At 38.9% G+C, this 20865-nt stretch overlaps 1 protein-coding gene across 3 annotated transcripts in view; it reads left to right on the forward strand.

The window, feature by feature from the left end:
- The first annotated feature begins 1042 nt into the window (after nucleotides 1–1042).
- mdfi (MyoD family inhibitor) overlaps nucleotides 1043–20865 on the forward strand; it is a 30056-nt gene continuing 10233 nt past the window's right edge. Inside the window, exons 1-4 of one of the 3 annotated variants that reach the window (XM_081357599.1) lie at nucleotides 1043–1613; nucleotides 1690–1781; nucleotides 2247–2387; nucleotides 15111–15251. In XM_081357599.1, the coding sequence (XP_081213725.1) occupies nucleotides 2285–2387; nucleotides 15111–15251 (244 nt within the window). In that variant the 5' untranslated portion in view covers nucleotides 1043–1613; nucleotides 1690–1781; nucleotides 2247–2284. The remainder of the gene's footprint in view (nucleotides 1614–1689; nucleotides 1782–2246; nucleotides 2388–15110; nucleotides 15252–20865) is intronic. The other 2 variants (XM_081357598.1, XM_081357600.1) reach the window with 2 other exon arrangements.

The following is a 20865-nucleotide window of genomic DNA, read 5'->3' on the forward strand; positions in this document are numbered from 1 at the left end:
AGTGGCACTTGGTAAATGTCAGGTTAATTACCAAGACACAAACCTGAAGGGTTGAATATCATTGACCGGTTAACAAACATTGGTAGAGGATAATGAGTGTCTGACGCTGTCTTAGGAGTGCTATGTTATTTGCAATGAGTGTCATTTTGGATTTAGGAATGGCTGAGGGTGTGGACATTACACCTCACTCAGTCATCAACATTTAATTGATTTTATCATCTCAGTTTGTATGACACATACAGTACACAGAGCTCAAGTCTGCAAAACGCACAATTGGAGTGCATCAAAGTGTATATTCCCTTTACACGTGCAAAGCATTTGCCGTAAACTGCTGAGAGAGAGAGAGAGAGAGAGAGAGAGAGAGAGAGAGAGAGGTTAACCATAAACATGGAATTCAGACCTGACACGGACACAAATTAATATAAATTGGAATGCGTAAAATCATTCCTGCCCCCTGTGCAAAAAAAAAAAAAAAAAACTTCACTTGCAGAGATGGCACATGGGCCTTAAACTGATTTAAAACTTCTATCTCAGTTGTACTTATGATTTTTATCTGTTCTTCCAAAACAAGTTTAAAAGCACATTCAATGTGCCACATTCAGGCTTTCATAACAACATGTCAACTGAACAATGGACTATGCTGATCTTTAAAACCAGTGTTAGGGAAAGTTACTTTTAAGTTTACAATATTGCGTTATTCCCTAAAAAAGTAACTACTTTTTGTGGAGAGTAATAATGGGTTACGTTTCTTTTGCGTTACTTTTTCTCACCTGGGCTGAGCTTGCTTTTTGCAGCACAAAACAAAAAGGATTATTTTTGGCAAATGTAAAGGCCCTTTCACACTAAAAGTGAAATGATTAAGCCTCATGCTATATTGATTCAATGTGTGTACGTATGTATATATTAAAAATTATATTATATTATATTATATTATATTATATTATATTATATTATATTATATTATATTATATTATATTATATTATATTATATTATATTATATTATTCTGATTCTATTTACATGCTTTTGTCTATTATGTGGTCCTGGAGAGTGTAATCAGTGTAATTGTAGAGTACAGGCATCTTGCCTGCAGGGAGTAATGTCATTTCCTGTCGAACAGTCTCGAGCTGAGTGAGCGACTGCTGCTGCTGCACGAGAGTCCTGAGGCTGAGCGACAGCGCGCGAGGTGAAAACACTGAAGAGCGACCTCAACAACTTTCATCATTACTGGACATTTGCGGGATTTGAGAGAAAAGAAAAAAAAAACTTTTCATAGCGGTTTATTTCTGGTCTTCCTTTAGTACAGTGAAAAAAATAAGACTCCACTTTACTATGTTTTCTGTCAAGTTTCTTGGCTCTGGGAGAGTTTGAAGACGAAGATAACTCTCTTCGTTTATTCAGCGCTGGAGATAACGGTCGAGATTAACAAATGAGGAATAACGAGTGTCAACTTTAATGTAAACAATAAAGCAACTCAAAAACTTGAAGAGAGAGAGATACATGAAGAGAAAGAAAATACTTTCCCCCGCGAAACGGGACTCTTAAAAGTTTGTTTTGCGCGAGCACTAAAAGATGCATTACTGAAACCACACGTTTACCGAGTGACCATCGCAGGTAAGACATTTGGACTCTTTTGCTTTACATATTCCTCAGTTTTGTCTATAAAGTGAACTGTGGACACGTTCAACAGGTTTGAGTGAGTTTTAGCAGGAGCGTGCAGAGACTCGCCACAGACAAACCACAGCATGAAAACCAACAGTCATGTTATTCTGTGTGCTGCTCGTGAGTCGTGATTCTTTCAAGATTATTGTCATTATTAGTGGAGTTTTTAGTAGTCACGAACTAACAATATCATGTCTTTAAGTCCATGACTAATTTAAGAAGTTAAATGTAAGTATTCATTCAGCACATGACATTTTAATTAAAGAAACTCTTGAAATAGCATGTTCACCACAGGAATGCCATGGTATGAGCATCAAAATTGTTTATTTCTCGGACTCTTTTATTTCTTGTTTTTTTTTGTATCTTGGTGCATCACATCGTTTCATACCATGTTCCTCTGCTTCATTGTGCCATTTTAGTCTCTCTTCTTCTGCCAAATATTATTTCCCAAGCCGCTGGTGTTTTTAAGTACTTTGGCCCACTGACATGAGCCGAACAATAGGAGGGAAAAGTGATAGTGGGAACAGGGACAGCTGTTTGTTCGCAGGCTTGAGCCTTGTTTTCTTCTGTGTGTTTCTTTTGCAGGGTAATTTCTAGTCGCCTGGCACCTGGCTCCAGAACAGATGTCCAAGGAGGACCACAGCCACAGTGCCAGCCCGCCCGAACATTCAGATGGAGCCCAACCGGACAGCCGGCCCCAGGAAACTCTCACCGACCCGTGCCCAGGTACAATAGACACAGCCAGCAGGTCTCTGGATGTAACTTGAATATAATTGTTAAAGTCTCCTTGAAATCAAAATTACAATTCTTTTTTTAATCTAATATTGCAGTATTTGTTATAAATACTTTCTGTGCACATCATTATAAAAAAAAATGCCCTTCTAATCTTTAATCAAAATAACTTCCCCTCCATCTTTCGACGACTTCTCTTCTCTGATGATGTTTTCTCTGCGTGAAGGCGGAATAACCTGTCACACACATGAGATCACAGCAGTAGCAAACCACAACCATGCAACGATCCAATTAATTCCCGATGGACAAAATCAAATCCCGCCCTACATTTTTAGTAGTTTGAGAAGCCATTTCATTCATGTTGACTTTAATAAGTGGATCGTTGCCATTCGATCACATGCAAAAAGCTAGTGAGCTTCCTCTGTAGGCAGCTTTTTATGGCATCATAGATACAGTTTTGAAAGTAATGTAGCTTAATTAAACTGCCTGAAGATACATTTTTTAAACTAAATTATAAGGCAGCATCTCATGTATCCTTCATGGAGATGACAATCCCAGAGTGCATTGCTTTGAGCTCAGTGAAAAAAATGGCAAAGCGACAGAAATGTTGGGTTTAAATATAATTCATTCAGTGCAACGATTAAAAACTTGGTTTTAACACAAATTTGGTGAACCTTTACAAATAAGGTGAGGCACAGTGTTTAAGTTTATTTGTTACTGTATCAGGCCATACAATCTGTCTTTGGTATCTTTCAGACATTCGAAATTAGGAGGCAGTCGTCTGCTTCTCACCTGATCCCCTGCTGTAGTTGGGTCCTTTCTATGCTGATTTCTGTACAATGCAGTGCGATGACAATCCTATAATGAGATGCAAATATACTTGGGTCAGGATGTTTATAGTTTTCTAAAAAACTTTTTTTTTTCCCAGAAAAGATGCACATAATAGCTGTTCCAAAACCTATTGAGCGACCTCTTTGGGCAGCATTTGAAGGCATCATGAGCAAAGCAGGCAACTTAATGTTGCTTCCAAAGAAACTTGTTTTTCCTGAACTCTAAAGTCTCATGCAGCCAAAATTCCAAAATGTTGTAAAAAATTAGAGGGATTTATATTGTATGTTACTGTTCAAGTCTGGTTGATTTTTTAAAGATTTTTTTTATATTTTTGAAAGAAGTCTCTTATGCTCACCAAAGCTGCATTTATTTGATCAAAAATACAGTAAAACCAGTAATATTGTGAAAAACTATTTAAAAATTTAAATTTAAAATTTCAATATTTCTGTGATAAAACTAAACTAAATCTTCAGCAGCCATTACTTCAGTCTTTGTCACATGATCCTTCAGAAATCATTATAATATGATGATTTTAAACATTTCTTATTGTTGGTGTTGAAAACAGTTGAAAACTACTTAATATTTTTGTGGAAACTGTGATACGTATTTTTCAGGATTCTTTAATGAATAGTAAGTTTAAAAGAACAGCATTTATTTGAAATAGAAATATTTTGTAACATTATAAAAAAAATTACTATCATTTTTTATCAATTTAAAGGGATACTTTACCGATTTGCATTAAGCTTTGTATCAGTAGAAACCCGGTAGAAACTCTCTAGGCCAGAGGTTAGAGACTACAGCCAGTAGTAGGAGATAGTTCCGCATGTTTTCAACCCACCCATAGGGGGTTCACGATAAAACAGCATCTTTTCAGTTTCGAGTCAACTAGTAGCCTGGTTGTATCATTTCTTCCAATACTGCCCTCTGTAACCGGTAGGTGTGGCTTGGGAGTGGCCTCGTAGGACAGCAAAGCAAGTGCATTCTGGGAGTTGTTGTCTTTCATCCACTTGAGCCAAAAATACATTTTCTGGCTTTTCTCAGTCTAGAAGGCACCAACTTCTAAAATAATTTCACATCTCTACTACACAAATGACCAAATTTAAATAAACATTCATCTTTCCAGCGGTGAAATATCCCTTTAATGCATCCTTGCTGAATGAAAGTATTAATTAAAAAAAAATCGGACCCCAAATTTTGGTATGGTAATCTATGCTATAAATATATGTGAGTATATTAAAACGATTCTAAAAAGTATCAACAAAAATAATTTAAAATAATATAAAAACATTCCACTTGCATTGGCTGTATTGAAATTCCCTTCCATTTCATGTGCGGCCACTAGGTTTAGAACAGAGCTAATATGAGTAGACACTATTTTTTTTTTTGTGCTTGGCTAGTGGAAGTCTGCAAACAGAGTTCACAGTGCTATAGTGAAACGTTCCGTGGTTTGAAGGCTATGTGCTTTGCTTAGCTTTTGAATCAAGCATTGCAGTGAATGGGGTTCTGCAAGCTTTGGTTTGTCAGTAGGGCATTGAGGGTTTGAATTCCAGAGGAGAAATGTGCCACTTGGAAATGTTTTTCAGATCCTTCGGACTGTCCTACTAACGAGGGGTCAAAGTTCCAGATTAGTCATGGTGCCCTATACAAAGGGCACTGCGGAATATGTGTGGCCTGTTTGTGTGTGTGTGTGTGTGTGTGTGTCCGTTTTTGGTCTATGTCCGGTGAACATATGTATTGACACAGGCATGTGTGTGAACAACAAGTGGCTTTGAGTGCACCACCTCTGCAAACTGCCACAGTCCTCTCCACAGGAATCAGATCTGCAGGCGGAGGCCTTGTGTTTACTGTTGAGGGCAAGTCCTGGCCCAATCGTCCGTTTGCATAACAGTGCTGCAAAAAACAGTGAACGTGTTGATTCCTGTGTGACTGCCACAGCCAATACACCACAGTAAAATTAGGCTACCAGGCATATATGCCATCTGCCCAATAACCACTAATTACATTTAACTCTGAATTGTTCCTAAACATTTGAGGTTTGTGCCTCAACATGAAGCACACTCATTACGACTGCGAGGATTCTCATCTTGTTGCATTTAGGCATTAGCTTAAGTCGTTCATCCTGGTGTTTGCATTAGTCTAAATTTAAACGTTAACATTTTAAATAATAATGATATTGCGATCGGGTTTTTTTTTTTTTTTTTTACCTTAAAGCCCAACAGGATCTGCACTCATAGTCTAAAGAACTCTTTGAAAACACAAGCATGTATGAGGCCGCCTGGTTACGGATATGGCACCCGTCCGAGGCTGAACACTGCCTGCATTGACTGGCCTTCTTCAGCTTTAGTGCCATAGTTCTGTGTAAAGGCCTGACTCACTGTAGGAGATGAACCATCCTCACTAACTCCCTGCTCTCCAGAGTGCATGACTAAAGCTGTTTTCGCTAGATACACAGAAGGATTTGCTATTTCGAAAATCGTGATTTTTTTTTTTCACTTCAGTTCAGCAAGAATTAAGGCTAAAGGCCTTTTTTGTGTAATTTGATCCTTGAGGAACTGCCAACATCTCTGCTTTTGCTTGAATTGAGTTATGATTTGACAGCTATGACAAGAGAGCTCTGTTTGTTTTTAAGATTTATGAATCCTGTAACAGTTTTTACATAAAGTGCAAATATAAGAGAGCTTCATAGATGTGGGAGACTGCAAAGAGGGCAACACATTTCTATGATATTTATGCATCGTGGTTTGATAAGATAATTTTGCATTTTGTTGCATTATGCAAAATTGCACTGGTTGCCAATTGCCACTTGCATCAAATTTAAGGCACTGATGTTTGCCTACAGAACAACTACTGGCTAAACTACCTAAACTCATTACTCCAGACCTATGTGCCATCCAGAAGCTTGCATTCTGCAAGTGAACGGTACCGTGGTGCCATCCAAAAGAGGCACATAAACGCTTTTACGGAGCTTCACCGGGACTGTTCCCTGCTGGTGGAATGACCTGCCTAACTCAACCCTAGCTCTCCTTATTTGCAAGTCGCCTTGGATAAAAAGCGTCTGCTAAATGATTAAATGTTTCACAAAACTGTGGTCAGCAATATGTGATGGGGGGTGCGATTTTTCTCTTTACATAAAGAAATGTCAAAGATATTGTGCAATCTTAAGCGTCCTGATAGACAACATTCTGATCTTAATAATGTTAATAATCAACTTTCAGAAAACGCTATGGTTCATTCAATCAAAGAATTACTAAATTGATCAATTATTTCTAAAATAAATTAATACACATTACGTAGACTGAAGGACAGTTTTTATTAGCATTTCTTAAAGAGTTAGTTTACCCCAAAAATGTAAATTACTCACCTTCATGTTGTTTCAAACCTGTAAGACTTTCGTTCATCTTGAAAACACAGATGAAGATATTTTAAATGTAATCTCAGCGATTTATGTTCATCCATTCTTTTTGAAGCATCAAAGTGGTAGTTGCGTGGACTGTCAATGGAGCGACAGAAATATCTTTATTAAAATATCTTAATTTGTGTTTAGAAGATGCATGAGTGTTACGTGTTTGGAACAACATGAGGGTAAGTAATTAATGACAGAATTATGTAGTACAAAATGAATTTGTCACAACATCCTTATTCTTTTTTAAAACTGTATAACTTATTTAGTGCTTCTCCTTGTTTATTATGATTAGATCCTAACAAGTTCATAACCCCATGAAAAATGGGGTATCTTTGGTGCATCTTCAAAAAGAAAGGCGTTTATAAATTTCCATTTGATTTAATCTTCCTGAAGCAGTCCAGTAAAACTCTCTATTGTAAATTATATTGCCAAGTGACAGCAGTAATCTACGGGCCACTCATGACGTAGCCTATATTCTGACACACTTGAGCACTATTGTTCAAATGACTTGATAATCATGCTACATAATTATTTGCAAATGCTCAGCTGGCCTTTCACGATGTATATTTTGGCTTCTCCTGATATGTCTGGGGCAGATATCACTTGCCAGTCTCCTTTTTGTGAGAAAGATGGAGGAGATTTCGTCATGTTGGATCGTTGTGGGGTCTGTCTTTGATGCCTGGCCTGATGGTCTTAAGTTGCTGTCGTGATTCTCATGTGGGGGGATTCCTGCAGCTTTCACTTCAGTCATAAATTTTACTGTTAAAATGGCAAATTAGCAAGCATTGCTCAAGGACATTTGGATTTTTTTGACTGAGAGGGTTCAAATGAGAGAGCAAGAGAGAGAGAGAGAGAGAAAGCAAGTGCGGATCAATGCTGACCTATGAGGCAGCTGTTGGCCATTCACCAGTGTGTTTGAAACTTCCTGTTGCTTCTTTGGAGCCAGCAGAGGTGCGTGACTGTGCAAAAGTGAATGTTTTTATGTTAAAGAGAACCAGGAGACATGGAATGTCACGCACGGAGATGCCAAACCCTGAAACGGAGATACAGACCCCCCACTTTCACACTGCTCTATCTCCTCACAAAACTTTCAAGCACGAGATATAGTGCTGTTAAATCCTCCCTAAAGCCTGTTAAATACCAGACATTTTCTTTTTTAATGAGCTTACAGTGTTTTTCCCCCTCCTCTATTGTACTTGCTAAATAATCTGTGAATTTGGATAAATTCCAAAACAGTTCTTTGAAGCTTTTCCCCCAAGCGTGTGTTTTTACTCTTGGCCAGTTTACAAGCCCAGATTAGACTCTATTGTTTCAGAGCCAAGCTTAGTGAAGACGTTACCGTAGTTATCAGCATGTCTCTTCAGAGGATCAGCCACAGACATTTCCTTAATTATTTTCTTTTTGCTCCCCTAATTACATCCCTGAGGGGTCATTGCTATAAAAATTGTGTCAAAGTCATGATGGGCTCACAAATGTGTAACAGGGGAGCATGAATGTGGGCTTTAAATGAGGTGCTCTGCTTTAATCCATCTGAGATGCTCCACTAAGTGGCACCACCTGTTTCCTGTAGCATTCAGTACCAGCCAGGTGGATCCAGATGCTCTCTCTTGAATACTGGTGCGTTGAGTAAGGCACAGATAAATGTGAATAAATATGCAACAGTCATTGAGTTTTTGTTTCTGGGAGCAGCATACCATTTGGCTGAGGGTAATTGATTCAAAGGCCTGGCAAAGACCAACCAAAAAGATGGAATATAACATGTTTGGTGCATATTTTCAGATAGTTGAACAGCAAAAGAATATATTATAGAGAGAGTGCAATTGGTGCTGATCTAGTCATCCCAGGGCTCCAGACTAATGATAGGGGTGGCACTGGTGAAAATGGCGGCACCACCACCTGATTACTGTAGGAGCACAAAATAGAGACAAAAAACAATAATAGTAGTTGTATCATTAATAATATTGCATATTGGTTTAAGTCTTGTCCCTTAGAAATGCACGTTTGTACAGTATAAACCAATATAATATTATAACCATACTAATTATTATAATTATACATTTCTGCTAAAATAAAATAATTACAAAAAATGTTTCATATAATTATTGAACATTCCTACTAAAATAAATACTACAGTAATATTTTAAATTTGCATTAGTGTGACCTAACAAACTGGCAAGAAAAATGGTTGCAAAATGTTACCGTTTAGTTGCGGTCTTGAGCCCTGTATACAGACATTTCTGAACATGTACTACATACTTACTTAATAAAATGACAGACATTAACTTCAGCTCACAATTGTTGATACTTGCAAATAGGTCTTATGAAAGCACAACTTCCACTTTACATAACCTATAGCAGCTCCCAGCATGTTACATTTCACATGTTTCATAATGATTTTAGAGAGAGCATTCTCAGTTATTATGCAGACATGACACAACACATTAGGAATCTGTCCTTTATCACTTGGGTTTTTGCCTTCTATATTTGCATTTTAACATTAAATCTGGAGTTTAGCACCTTCTTTTCTCAAAATGATCTCAAGTACACTAGTTGTGAATTTGAGGAACGCAGCCTGCAGCGTAATTTGATTCTGTAGCCCTCCAATTCCCAAATCTTTATCCCTCTGTTCTCTGTGCCCTGTGGCCAGCACATTGTTCCAGATGCCTGCAGAGCAACAGCGGACCCTGTCTGCCAAACCTGAAGCCGATGATAATATTAGCCTACAGCTGCATAAAATCGACCTCATTTTTATGCCTTTCATTTCAGCTGTTCTTTTTTTCTTTTACCTCTCCCCCTTGTTTTTCCCATCCTTGCCCTGTGCTAGCATAATATCACCCTCGGTGGATTTTAAAGAGTGATGGTTTTAATTAGTCAGGGTAATGACAAGTAATTAACTCCCAACACAAGTGGCCGGTGCGCTGCTCCTCCAGGCCCGCCTCTGAGATTGCCTGATATTTAACAGTTTTCTTTGTCACGTTACGCCAATATATTTTTCTCCAGGCATACACTGAATAGTGAAGTTGCGAGTTTTACACTTCGACTCTGCAAATTATTTCTAGATTGAAAGGGAGGTTGTTTTCACTGGAGCACAAGAGAAAGTACTTTTCAAATGGTGTATTCTCTTGTATTCTATTAAAAACTGAATTTACAGTCATCACTGTTAGGGGAGGTCTCGTCGAGTCAAAGGAGAAGTTCTGAATCTCAGAGTTGGAGAAAGTTCTAATTCAAGCATGTCTCTTGCCTAGCCTTCAGTTCAGCTATTCCACTGAGACGCATGGGGGTGTGAAATATCTCTAAGTCTCTTGTCAGTCTCTCTCTCTCTTTCTCTTTTGTCTCTTTCTTCTGAAAGCGCATTAGTAGGGGTTGCTGAGGACAGAGCAACTCTGCCACAAAATAAAGAAAGGCTGGGGTTTGAGGGTTGAGAGTATTTCAAAGTGTCCCTGTAAAGCCACATGGCTGCTCAGTCTCTAATACCAGGCCTCATACCTGACTGCTCGAAGATTATAGAAAGTCTCAGTGTGCGTTCCCAGATCTCAGGAGTAAATAAGGTAACACTACAGAAAGGAGAGAAAGAGATTGAGAAAAAGAGAGACACAGAGGGAGATGAAGAGCTTCGAGGCAGAGAGAGTGACTCAGAATCAGCCGTGTATGAGTGTCTTGGCCTATTAACCAGAGGGTGTTATACACACCCGCAGAACATTGGTCATTCTGCTCAACTCTTTAAAGGTGAAGAATGTCCTTTTTTTTGGATTGTAAAAACTTTCTGTCCCAGTTTAATATTCAGTGGAAACTGTGAGTTTGGGATGTTACTGTTTGAAATCGTCATTATTTTGCAATTCTGTTTAGTGACGCTATTGATGCAAAAACAACACATTTCACCTCTAACGGGATAGTACATTAATTATCATATACTCATATACACACCTTAAATGTTGTTCCAAACCTGTATAACTTGAAAGTCAGTGGTTTTCAGTATTTTTTACCCCAATGACTTTACTGTATATAGACAAAACAGTTTAAACATTATTCAAAACAACATCTTTTGTATTCCACAGAAAAAAAAAGACTGGTTTGACATGAATTATGGAATTTTAAATTTTTCAATGAACTATCCATTTAAGAAATAATCACATGTGACAGTGTAATACAGTATATCGCTGTGAAACTTAACTGAGATTGTGCCAATAGGATGCTGATGTACATTTTCCAAGCAGTCTTTACCACAAGACACCTCATTCCTGTTGTCATGGGAAAAGTGCTATAAAATTTAGGTGCCCCCCCCACAACAGCAAACATTACATGTAGCGCAATGCCTTTAATGCCATAAAGTCTTTATGACCATTACTCACATACTATATTTTTATTCCTATGTTCTTGTGTTGTTTACTGGGAAATGCATGAGCCCTGTTTACAAGTCAAGTAAAATTTCCACACATTTTCTGCCTCTAGGGTCCACACACACACTGTGTGTACAAGTAATGTCCTATATACACACCATAATCATTTTCTTTTTTGTACAGTATGTACTTGGCCAGCTCAATACAACTCACATGTCTAAAGCACTAGATTGTTAACCCAGAGATCTGATTCAGAAAGGCTTTTGCAAACGTGGCGTAATTGCTGAGATCATTAAGAGCAGGTTCTTGAAATTCCTCATTGCTTCAGCCACATAATGTGGAAGGTTTAGCTGAAACTATGATGCCTGCACTGTAAATCTCCCCTGCCTGCTGTACGGCTTGATTGTGATGAGGAATTAAAGCTCTGCCTTTGATAACGGCTGGGTTCCAGTTGCTAATGCTCAGTGATCCACAGCAATGGGAGAACAAAAGTAGCTGACGCACGCTTTAGTGCCACAGAGGTATAAAGGCAGACTTCTGTTCAGCAGCATTACCGAGGCAGGCTTCAGTGGTCTGTGTTTTAAAGCTAAAATGGTTCATAAACGTGATCCCTGTCTGTCCACAGCCCCAGCTCTGCTCACACACTTACCCACAACAGCTTATAAACTCTCTGAACCCTGCAGGTTTCACTCTCTCATTTTTCTCTTTCTATGTCTCTGTAATGCTTTCCTCTATTAAACTGAATGTGTATTATAACACAGCTTTCTAGAATACTTTGATTCTGATTGGTTAATCACAGCATTCAATGGCCAAATATTTATGTATAATGCTAAACTGCTGAACTGTATGATAGACTTTCTCATCACTCTGTGGTCTCTTTTTTTTTCTCCCTCAGAACTCAAACAAGTTTATTTATTTTTAATTCATAATTTATTTTTATTTAAATAATTTTATTTATTTATTTATTTATTTATTTTTATCTTCGATATCACAAAGTAAACCTCTTCTTCCTGATACAAGAACACTCTTGTCACCCTTTTGATCACCTGACTGTAATTATATTTATATTGCAGTAGCGTGTGGTCCATATAAGCAGCTGCGAATGCTCTGCATACCCAAACCATTCGTGGACTTGCTAATTAAAGGAGAACTCCGGTCAATTTTAACATTGAGCTAATTTTTTTGTAAATTTGGAGTGCTGTCAACAATACAGAGAACAACGACAAAAGGCGCACATACCTGTATTTTCTTTCTGTTTTCGGTCGAAGTCCATAGTAATCGATTGTCGAGTTCACACGCGTAATCATAGGTAACTAAACCTATGCGTGTGAACTCGACAATCGATTACTATGGACTTTGACCGAAAACAGGAAGAAAATACAGGTATGTGCGCTGGCTGAAATAAAATATATAGATATAAAATATCTTTCACATCTACTGCAGTCAGATTCACCCGTGATCACTCTGAAGGAATCACTCACATTAGCTGTGCACTTGTAATGACACATCAAGGATGTCAAGAGGCTAAAAGCTGGTTTAAAACTTGCCCCATTGAAGTCAACAGGGTGCAAATTTTAAAAAGAGGATAACACGGTGTAGGCAACACTGATTTTTGTCGTTGTTCTCTGTATTGACAGCACTTCAAATTTACAAAAAAATGAGCTCAATGTTAAAATTGACCGGAGTTCTCCTTTAACATTAACATTTTAAATTACTGTAAATTCCCTTGTCTGAGGTGTACCATAAAGCTTACACGATAAAATGTAGGCAATTATACGCATGTAACTCTCTGTCATATATTTATGTGCCGAACGATGGTAATTTTCGTCAAATCTGCCACTCACTGATAGTTCCGGGTAAGCTGATTCACAGCAGCTTTGGTGTGTACGCTCTGTTGTTATGTATCGTCATCATTGTCCCGCGTTCTCATTGGTTTGCTGGCATATAGGGGATTTAATGCGCAGGGAAAGCTGCCCAAAGATCGCGCGCCCGAGAGCAGAAATGTGCTGCTGCTGCCAGATCACGAAAGTCACATTGTATTTGATACAAAACTAAATAGACTAAATCAAGTGGAAAAAGGTGATAACTGAAACTATTTTCATAGTAGTTCATTTTATCCATAAGGAAATTTATTAACGAAAACTTATAAACTGTTAAAGATAGTACTGTAAGTCGACCTACTGTAACTATCTGAGGCTGTTTCCTACCCTGAAGCATGTCACTTCCGTGACATTAGTGCCACCTAGCGTGATTACAAAAATACAGCATATTTTGTCCCTTTCGCACGTCGCGCCTGACTCAAATCAAACACAACTCAACTGCTTTTACGGGTGCTTGTGAAGGCATCAACAGGTAAATGTAGGCTACTTTTAATCAAAGGTCAAATATATCAATATATTATATATAAAACTTAGTTGCTATGTGTCATGAGTAGCCTAAGCAACTAAGCAGCGAACGCGAAATCCATCCAACGTATCTGCACCAGGTGCATTTTTGACAAAGCGCCCCCAGCATATCCGGTTAAAAAAGTCACCGCTTGCCACTGATATATTGACTTAAATTTTAAAGTGAGCATGAGATAAGTCATTAGATATGTATTAAAGATGTGTTTTTCTCAAAGTTCTTTTTAGGCTCACACATTCTCTGCTGTGGTTAGAGGTTAATTTTTGCGACTTTCGCTGCTGTTATTGTGACTTTTTCTGCTCCGTCAGCAGCTGCTTCCAGATGTGAACTTACCAATTCCAGCTCCATTATTACTACACAACACATACAGGATATAAGGCCTTTGGGTCTTCACAGCACCACAGGATGCTTTCAGACCTCAGTAGGCAAAGTATCAGGGGGTATTTCTACCTCTAGCATGAAGTGTTGCAAACACTTTTATTTGTCGTTGAGGAGGAGAGAATGTTGACGTTTCTGTGAGCTATGAGCTCAGACCCTGACAATCTGTCTGTTGTTGGAGTTTTGGTTAAGGAAATGGGGGTGGGGGGTAAGCCTCTCATGAGTCGTCTTAGTTTGCCTGCTCAGAGGTGAAAGAGTTTAATAGAGAAAATAAATAAGGCCATCTGGTTACGATGCTGTCAGCAGCTAGATCTGTCTGATGCTGATAGGTCAATATTCCTGTCACTCAAACTCCCTTGTATTTCTTTCTCATTCTGGCTCTCTTTCTCACTAAGGTCTAGGGAACTTTTATTTTATTTTCAAAAACTACATATTTTATTGAAAATCGACTAGTCTGTGGTCTAATAGTCTATTGCCTGAACAACTAATTGGTCTTATTTGGTTGGATTTGGATTCACCTGATTCTGGACAGACGTTTCTCAAGGTGCGTTTACAATGCATTGTCCAAAGACGTCCATTTGAATGCTGTACCTGCTATGGAGATAAAAAAGATGTAACTTTTCTGAGAGGGTTTTACCATGCAAACTGCCAAATAGTCATTAATTGAATGAGTAATCAACTAATATGCCATCTAGACTCATCCCTGCTAAGGTCATCTCTCTAACAAGCGATCCTCTTGTCCACAAAATTACGAGATATGGGATTATAAAAATCCAATCACACAAAAAAGGTAAAAACTGGAGTCTGCCAAGATAAAAGGCATAGAGTCACTAAAGGAAATAAACAGAGAGCAGTGGACTGATGTTCCACAAGAGATGCTGTGTGTTTATCAGACAGCCAGTAAAGCCCAGCTGGCTTCCATTTGGGTAGGTATGGGACAGAGGCCAGGAAGGAGCAGAGCTCAGTTGTACTCAACACAGCTAAACACAGCGCTTCTCCTCGCTAAGACCCAGTCCTGACCCTCTTTGATGTCATGCTGCTCTAGCCTTCTCAGACAGTCCTGTATAATTACCAGGCCACATAATAAGACCACTTGGCTCCAGCGCTAACTTATAAAACACACACACACACACAAACACATGCTGCTGACCACATGAATGCGCTTTCACAGATACGTGAGCACAGCACACCAACTGATGATCTAGCAAAATAGCTGATGCAAATATAAACACAAACTGAGCATCCATATTGCACTGTTGTTGCATCAAGACACTTTAGAATTGAATCTGAAAGCAATGCTTTGTGTAATCTGTGTAACTTTTATTTTCATTCTCTCTCCTCCGTGTTTGTGTTTTTTGGCCTCAGAAGGGAATGAAACCGGTGAGCAGACAGCACAGAATTCAAATACTCCACCCATGGAAAAGACAGGAGATGTGGAGAATGGCAACAACAACAACAGCCTGTCCCAACCAGACCTCACCAGCTCTCCTGGCAAAAGCATAATATGTAAGCATGAAACAATTGGACTACATTACCCAGCAGCCCTTAACAGTTTGTTTGTGCTTGGTATATCTGTTACGTTATGGAAACAGATGAAATGATGAGGAAACTAGGACTGATGACACTGGCTACTGACACTGACTACTGACACTGACAGGGACTGAGATGGTAAGGTCTCTTATAAAAGAATTTGGTGAAATGTGTTTGTATTGCAGTTTTAATAGGACAGGAAATTATGTGGGGAATTGGATCAGGGGCCAGATTCAAGAAAATCTTCTTAAGAGAGAAGTTAAAAAACTCAAAGTAGTTTGTAACAATTGGCATTGTTTTTTAATGAAAAAGTTCTTAAGAATTTCTGAAATAATTTCTTAACGGTTTTTTTTCTTAAGAAGAAAATTACAGGTTTTGATGTTATCTGATTGTAGAGCGGTTCTTGATGAAGACTCGCTGATCAACTCAATAAAAATCACCTCAAAGTCCGCTTTTTTGTGCTGCCTGCAGATTATCGTAAGAATCATAAGCATGAACACTTTCTTTGCTTATTCTTAACTTTGGAGATTTAAGTCAAGGTTATCCTGACATTGATGTTTAAAAAGATTCCTTTCAAGAATTTTAATTCTTCTTTAGTTTTGTCTTAAGAAAAACATTACGTTTTTCTCAAGAAAATAAGAAGAAAATTACCTATATGAGAGCCTTGGCACAATATGTCAGTGTAAGTTCACAAACCTTAGGGCTGTGGCCCTGACTGATCATAAAATCTGTACCGGTGCTGAGTCCGTAGTGTGTCTCTGAGTGCGTGTAGATGTAGACTGGGTGTGTTCTAGTCAGTAGGCTGTGACTAAGTCCTCTGACTAAGGGATAGATTGTGGATATGTCCTGTCATTGACTCACCAGTCCCCTCTGGGACAGCGTATCCACCCATAACCTGAAATAACTACATGCACATAATGAGCACACTGACTATTCACACACTCAGCTGTGTTTGTGTTTATCTACAGCTCAGTGTATTAAATACATTTCTAAAACAGTACAGTACAAAAAATGCAGGGTTTAACAAATATTGCTGTAAGAACCCGGACATAGATTCACTTTGGCAGGACAATGGCAGAGGCTCTCATCGTGTCAGCTGAAGTTGGTTAAGAAGTGCATGAAATAGCCCATACTTGCTTTATTTAACAACTGAGATTTGATATTTTTGGAGGTAGCTGCTATTGTTGTGATGTTGCATGGCAACAGTGCCAGGTGAATTATAGCACTGTGCTTTTGGCAGTCAACGCCAGCTTTCATACTGCCGTCCAAAGCATTTATTGGTGATTATGTTACATGGTCTTTCAGCCTACTTTTCACATTAAACATGGGCTTTTGGATTTGTTTGATGTCAATTTATTTGAAGTATTTTAGGACTGAGTGGTATATACCAGTATATACCATGCAATGGTAGAAATGTGTGACCAGCGGAGATTTAGCTATAACATGGTAGATATATGCTCAGTCCTGATGTAAGACTGATCAAACATGGATGGTGCAAAAATGCACTGCAGAACATGTCCATTTGAACAAGTCAAAATGAGGAAGAATTCATTCTTAAGAGGTGTTGAAAAAGCATTTTTCTTAAATGGATCTCTGATCAACTGCCGACAGTGTCAGAGTGGCATAAAGTAATATTTGGTTTTCTTTCACTGCAATATATTACCTACTGGTCAGAAGTGAAATGGATATATTTGATCAGACATGGACCCCCTTTTATTTAGTATATAGGTACTAGGATTTCACATATACTTTTAAATTTCATTTTGTTGCTTACATGGATACCGTTCAAAAGTTTGGGCTTGGTAAGATTTTTTTAAGGTCCCTAGTGCTCACCAAGGATGCATTTATTTGATCAAAAATACAGTAAAACAGTAATACGTAAAGGATAATGTTAGCCTGTCAACCTGTACGCATTTTGCGTAGCGGATACGTTTTTTGACTTCAAAGTACGCTGGTACGATTTGTCACTCTAAACTACGCAAAAACCTGGTGACGCCTCTGTGCACGCGCTGTCCTCAAATCAAACTACAGCAAAAGAGGAAGAGTTCGACCAATCATAGCGCTGGGTTCATTCCCCAAATAGCAAGCGGGGATGATTGACAGATGCGTAAGGCCTATCATTAAAGGTCCCGTTCTATGCCCCTTTTCACAAGATGTAAAATAAGTCTCTGATGTCCCCAGAGTGTGTATGTGAAGTTTGAGCTCAAAATACCCAACAGATCATTTTTTACAGCATGTTTAAATTGACATTTTTTGGGGCTCAGAAAAACGAGCCGTTTCAGTGTGTCCCCTTTAAATGCAAATGAGGTGCTGCTGGACGACACAGGGGGCGGAGCTTCATGAGCTCGCGCTCAGTCTGTCAGGAAAAATTCATCTCACGGAGTGATGATAATATCAGAAACTCTCAGTAACGGCGTTCATTTCGAGTCGGACAATAATGCCTACAGAGTCAGAGTGCTGTATAGAGATGAAACAGGTATGGTTTAGTAGTTTAATTAAGTTATTATAACGTATTTGTCATCTGCTTGTAGGCTATGTATCCATTATTTATTAATAGCCTACAAGTCTGCTGTCTGAATGATGATCAAACATATACTGATGAGTTTAATAAAGTTTATTGTACATCACACAAAAGATGAAGCGTCAGTTTTACTTCAGAAAATCACCGTAAGAGCTGAGTAAACACAGTAGGCTAAGTTATAAGAAGTGCGCAAGTAGCCAGTAGAGTTGAGGGAGCATTCCTGTGGGCGGAGGTTAGTCAAGAAACGGTTCTGGTGACATCACTAAAGCAGGATGTAGAGGGGTGTAGTCCAATCGAGCCGTTTTTTGTAGTCAACTTCTGTTAAATAAAATATCTCGCTTGGCATTGAACTTTGAGCTTTATAATTTTACAGATATTATTTATGCTCTAACAGCAACATTACACACTAACTAAAGTTTGAAACATGGAATCGCATGCAACGGGACCTTTAAAGGGTAACTAAACCCCTGGTCAGAGCCTGACTCCACCCACTGGCAAAAAAAAAAAGTGGGCAGACCCCAGCGGAGATAGAGGGGACGAACCGTGAGCGGGAGGGCGTGCACCAGTCTGTGTCAGACTCTCTAAAATGGAGAGTTTGCTCACAGGGTCGCGAGACGACGTAAAGTACATGCATCTGATGAGTTTTATCGAGTTGATGTCAATAGCGTGTGCTCTCTATAGGCATTTTCATATTTTGCCGCTATGTGAAAAAATCCAGAAAAATGCGCCGACGCGTTTGTCGACCCCAGAGGATTAACTTTAGCCTAACCATAAATTGTGATTAAAATATATATGATCACTCACATCAAGATGCCGCTGTGGTGGTGGAGTCCATGCAGGAGGAGCCGCGTTTGGCACTGCGTCGCTTTTCAGCGCGAGCTGTGTGGAGAAGCCCATTTCCACCTCTGTTGCGTTGGAGAAGCAATCCCGCGTAAAATGCAGGTTTCACACTCACGGTCTTCCAGGCCAAGTGCATGCAAACACTGGCACCTAATTTCCAAGTCTGCTGGAAAGCTATGCAGTCCAGCAGTGCTGTTGCAACCAGCAACACTACACCTAAGTACCCTCCTGCCTACTGTACAATACAGATAAATCTACGCTAGCTCGTACCAAGAGCGTGGTGAGCTCGTACCAGGGGCGTGGTGAGCTGGAACCTGCTTACGTCACCTGCCACCGCTTACGTCACTTGCCACCGCAACATCCAATAGGAAAATTTCTGCTTTAAAAATTTGTTAAATGACGGACGTTTTACTGTTAACACAGCCCTCATTATGTCGGATTCGGAACTTATACTTGATATTATTTTTAGAATAAGTGATTCGTTTTGCTATTATTGGACTCCTGTCTATTCATTGTCAACTGTTTTCTATAAATATGTTTGTATTGGCTAACATTTATTCAGCTAATGCGTGTCCTGTTTAAAATGTGCAGTGTAAAAACGCAAAGACAGCACGTCACAAATAGAAGCCCTTGATATTGGAAAATAAATTAATTAGCCTATCTTAATTGTACACAATGTCCCTATGTTTTTATCTTTTATATATATATATATATTTTTTTTTATACTGTGTTCTAGGGGTTTCTTAATTTTCGACTAGTTGACCAGCACACATTATATGCAATGCAATTATATAATGCATGTGTGTCGTCGTCCAAACCGCCCATACAATCATTCTAATATGTTGATTTGGTGCTGATTAATACTTTTGTGGAAACTGTGATTTCATTTTTTCAAGACTCATTTTATTTGATCAGAAGAATGGTATTTATTTGAAATATTTATATTTTGTAACATTGTCTTTTCTGTCCCTTTGATCAGTTGAATGCATCCATGGCAAATAAAATGTATTTCTTTAAAAAAAATCTTACTGTTCCAAAACCAATATTTCACATTTGCATTTAAACTAAAAGGTGTGATTTAGGACGCAGTATGAAAATGTTGTCTATTTCCATGGATGGCTTAATACAAGCTTCTTTAGAAGACATCATGAAAGCCCTAACTTAACCTCATCATACTGGTACTTTTACCAGTTATAGCTGGAAAAAAAACTGACAGTGACTTCCCTTAAGTGTTATTCCATGATAGAATAAATAGATCCGTGCAGGACCCCTACGAGACTGTCACAGCCATCAGTGTGTTTGCACACAGTCACAGGTTATGAGAAACTTACTGAGAGAAAGTATGTTAAGGACAGGCCCTCACTGTGTGTGCGCGGTAGGTGAGGTCGTGCTCTGGTTGTCCAGTCCGAGCCCGTGGGCTGACACATTCCAGACACCTACTGCTGCTTATTTACAGGAATAATTGTGCTGGGGCGGCTGCACACGGGCTCTGCTGCTATTTCCTCTCTCACCTTCACCTCCTCCTAAAGACTCTTACAGCACATCTGAGCATGCAACCAGCTAGACGTTATCTCGCAGGAAACCAAGGCACAGATTAAAAACAAAATGGGTTGCAGTGACTGGAATTCTTTGGGAGACTTTAAGAGCGGAAAGGCTTGTAACATGATCTCATTGCCTATTCACAGTCTAGCAACAATTAATTGTTATGGTAAATTGAATGGTCTTGAAGCCATGCGTTTACTTCGACTATGTTTGGATGTTGACTTCTCATATGGCAATGATACTGAAAGTGTAGCTCATGTTAGCCCACCTTCACAAATTTGTCACACCTTTAGTGTGAGATTTAGTGTGACGTAACAACATTACCTGTCTAAAAGTTCCCAGTAATGAGCTGTCCAGAGTGCAATGGAGACTCTACAGGCTGATTCATGTAAATGCTTGGCCAGAGTGTTTAAGACCCCGTGAAGACCCGGCGTTCCGCGTCAGTAAGAAGAAAACATAAAAAGGAGATTATGCATCCTGCATTTCTTGGCTGTTCTTCCTCTGCACATTTTTTAAAATGCCCATAAAAAGGGCAGCATTACGATTGCATAACAGAATGGACAAAATGTACAGCTCCATCCCAACTTTTTCCCTGCAAACGTGTCTCCCTTGACGCGTCTGGTTTTATATGCAGATGGACCCGTGAGATGTGCCTATTTGGGACTCGTAAAATGTTAAACACTTGCA

The sequence above is a fragment of the Scardinius erythrophthalmus genome, assembly GCF_964197995.2.
Source record: "Scardinius erythrophthalmus genome assembly, chromosome: 25".
Lineage (NCBI taxonomy): Eukaryota > Metazoa > Chordata > Actinopteri > Cypriniformes > Leuciscidae > Scardinius > Scardinius erythrophthalmus.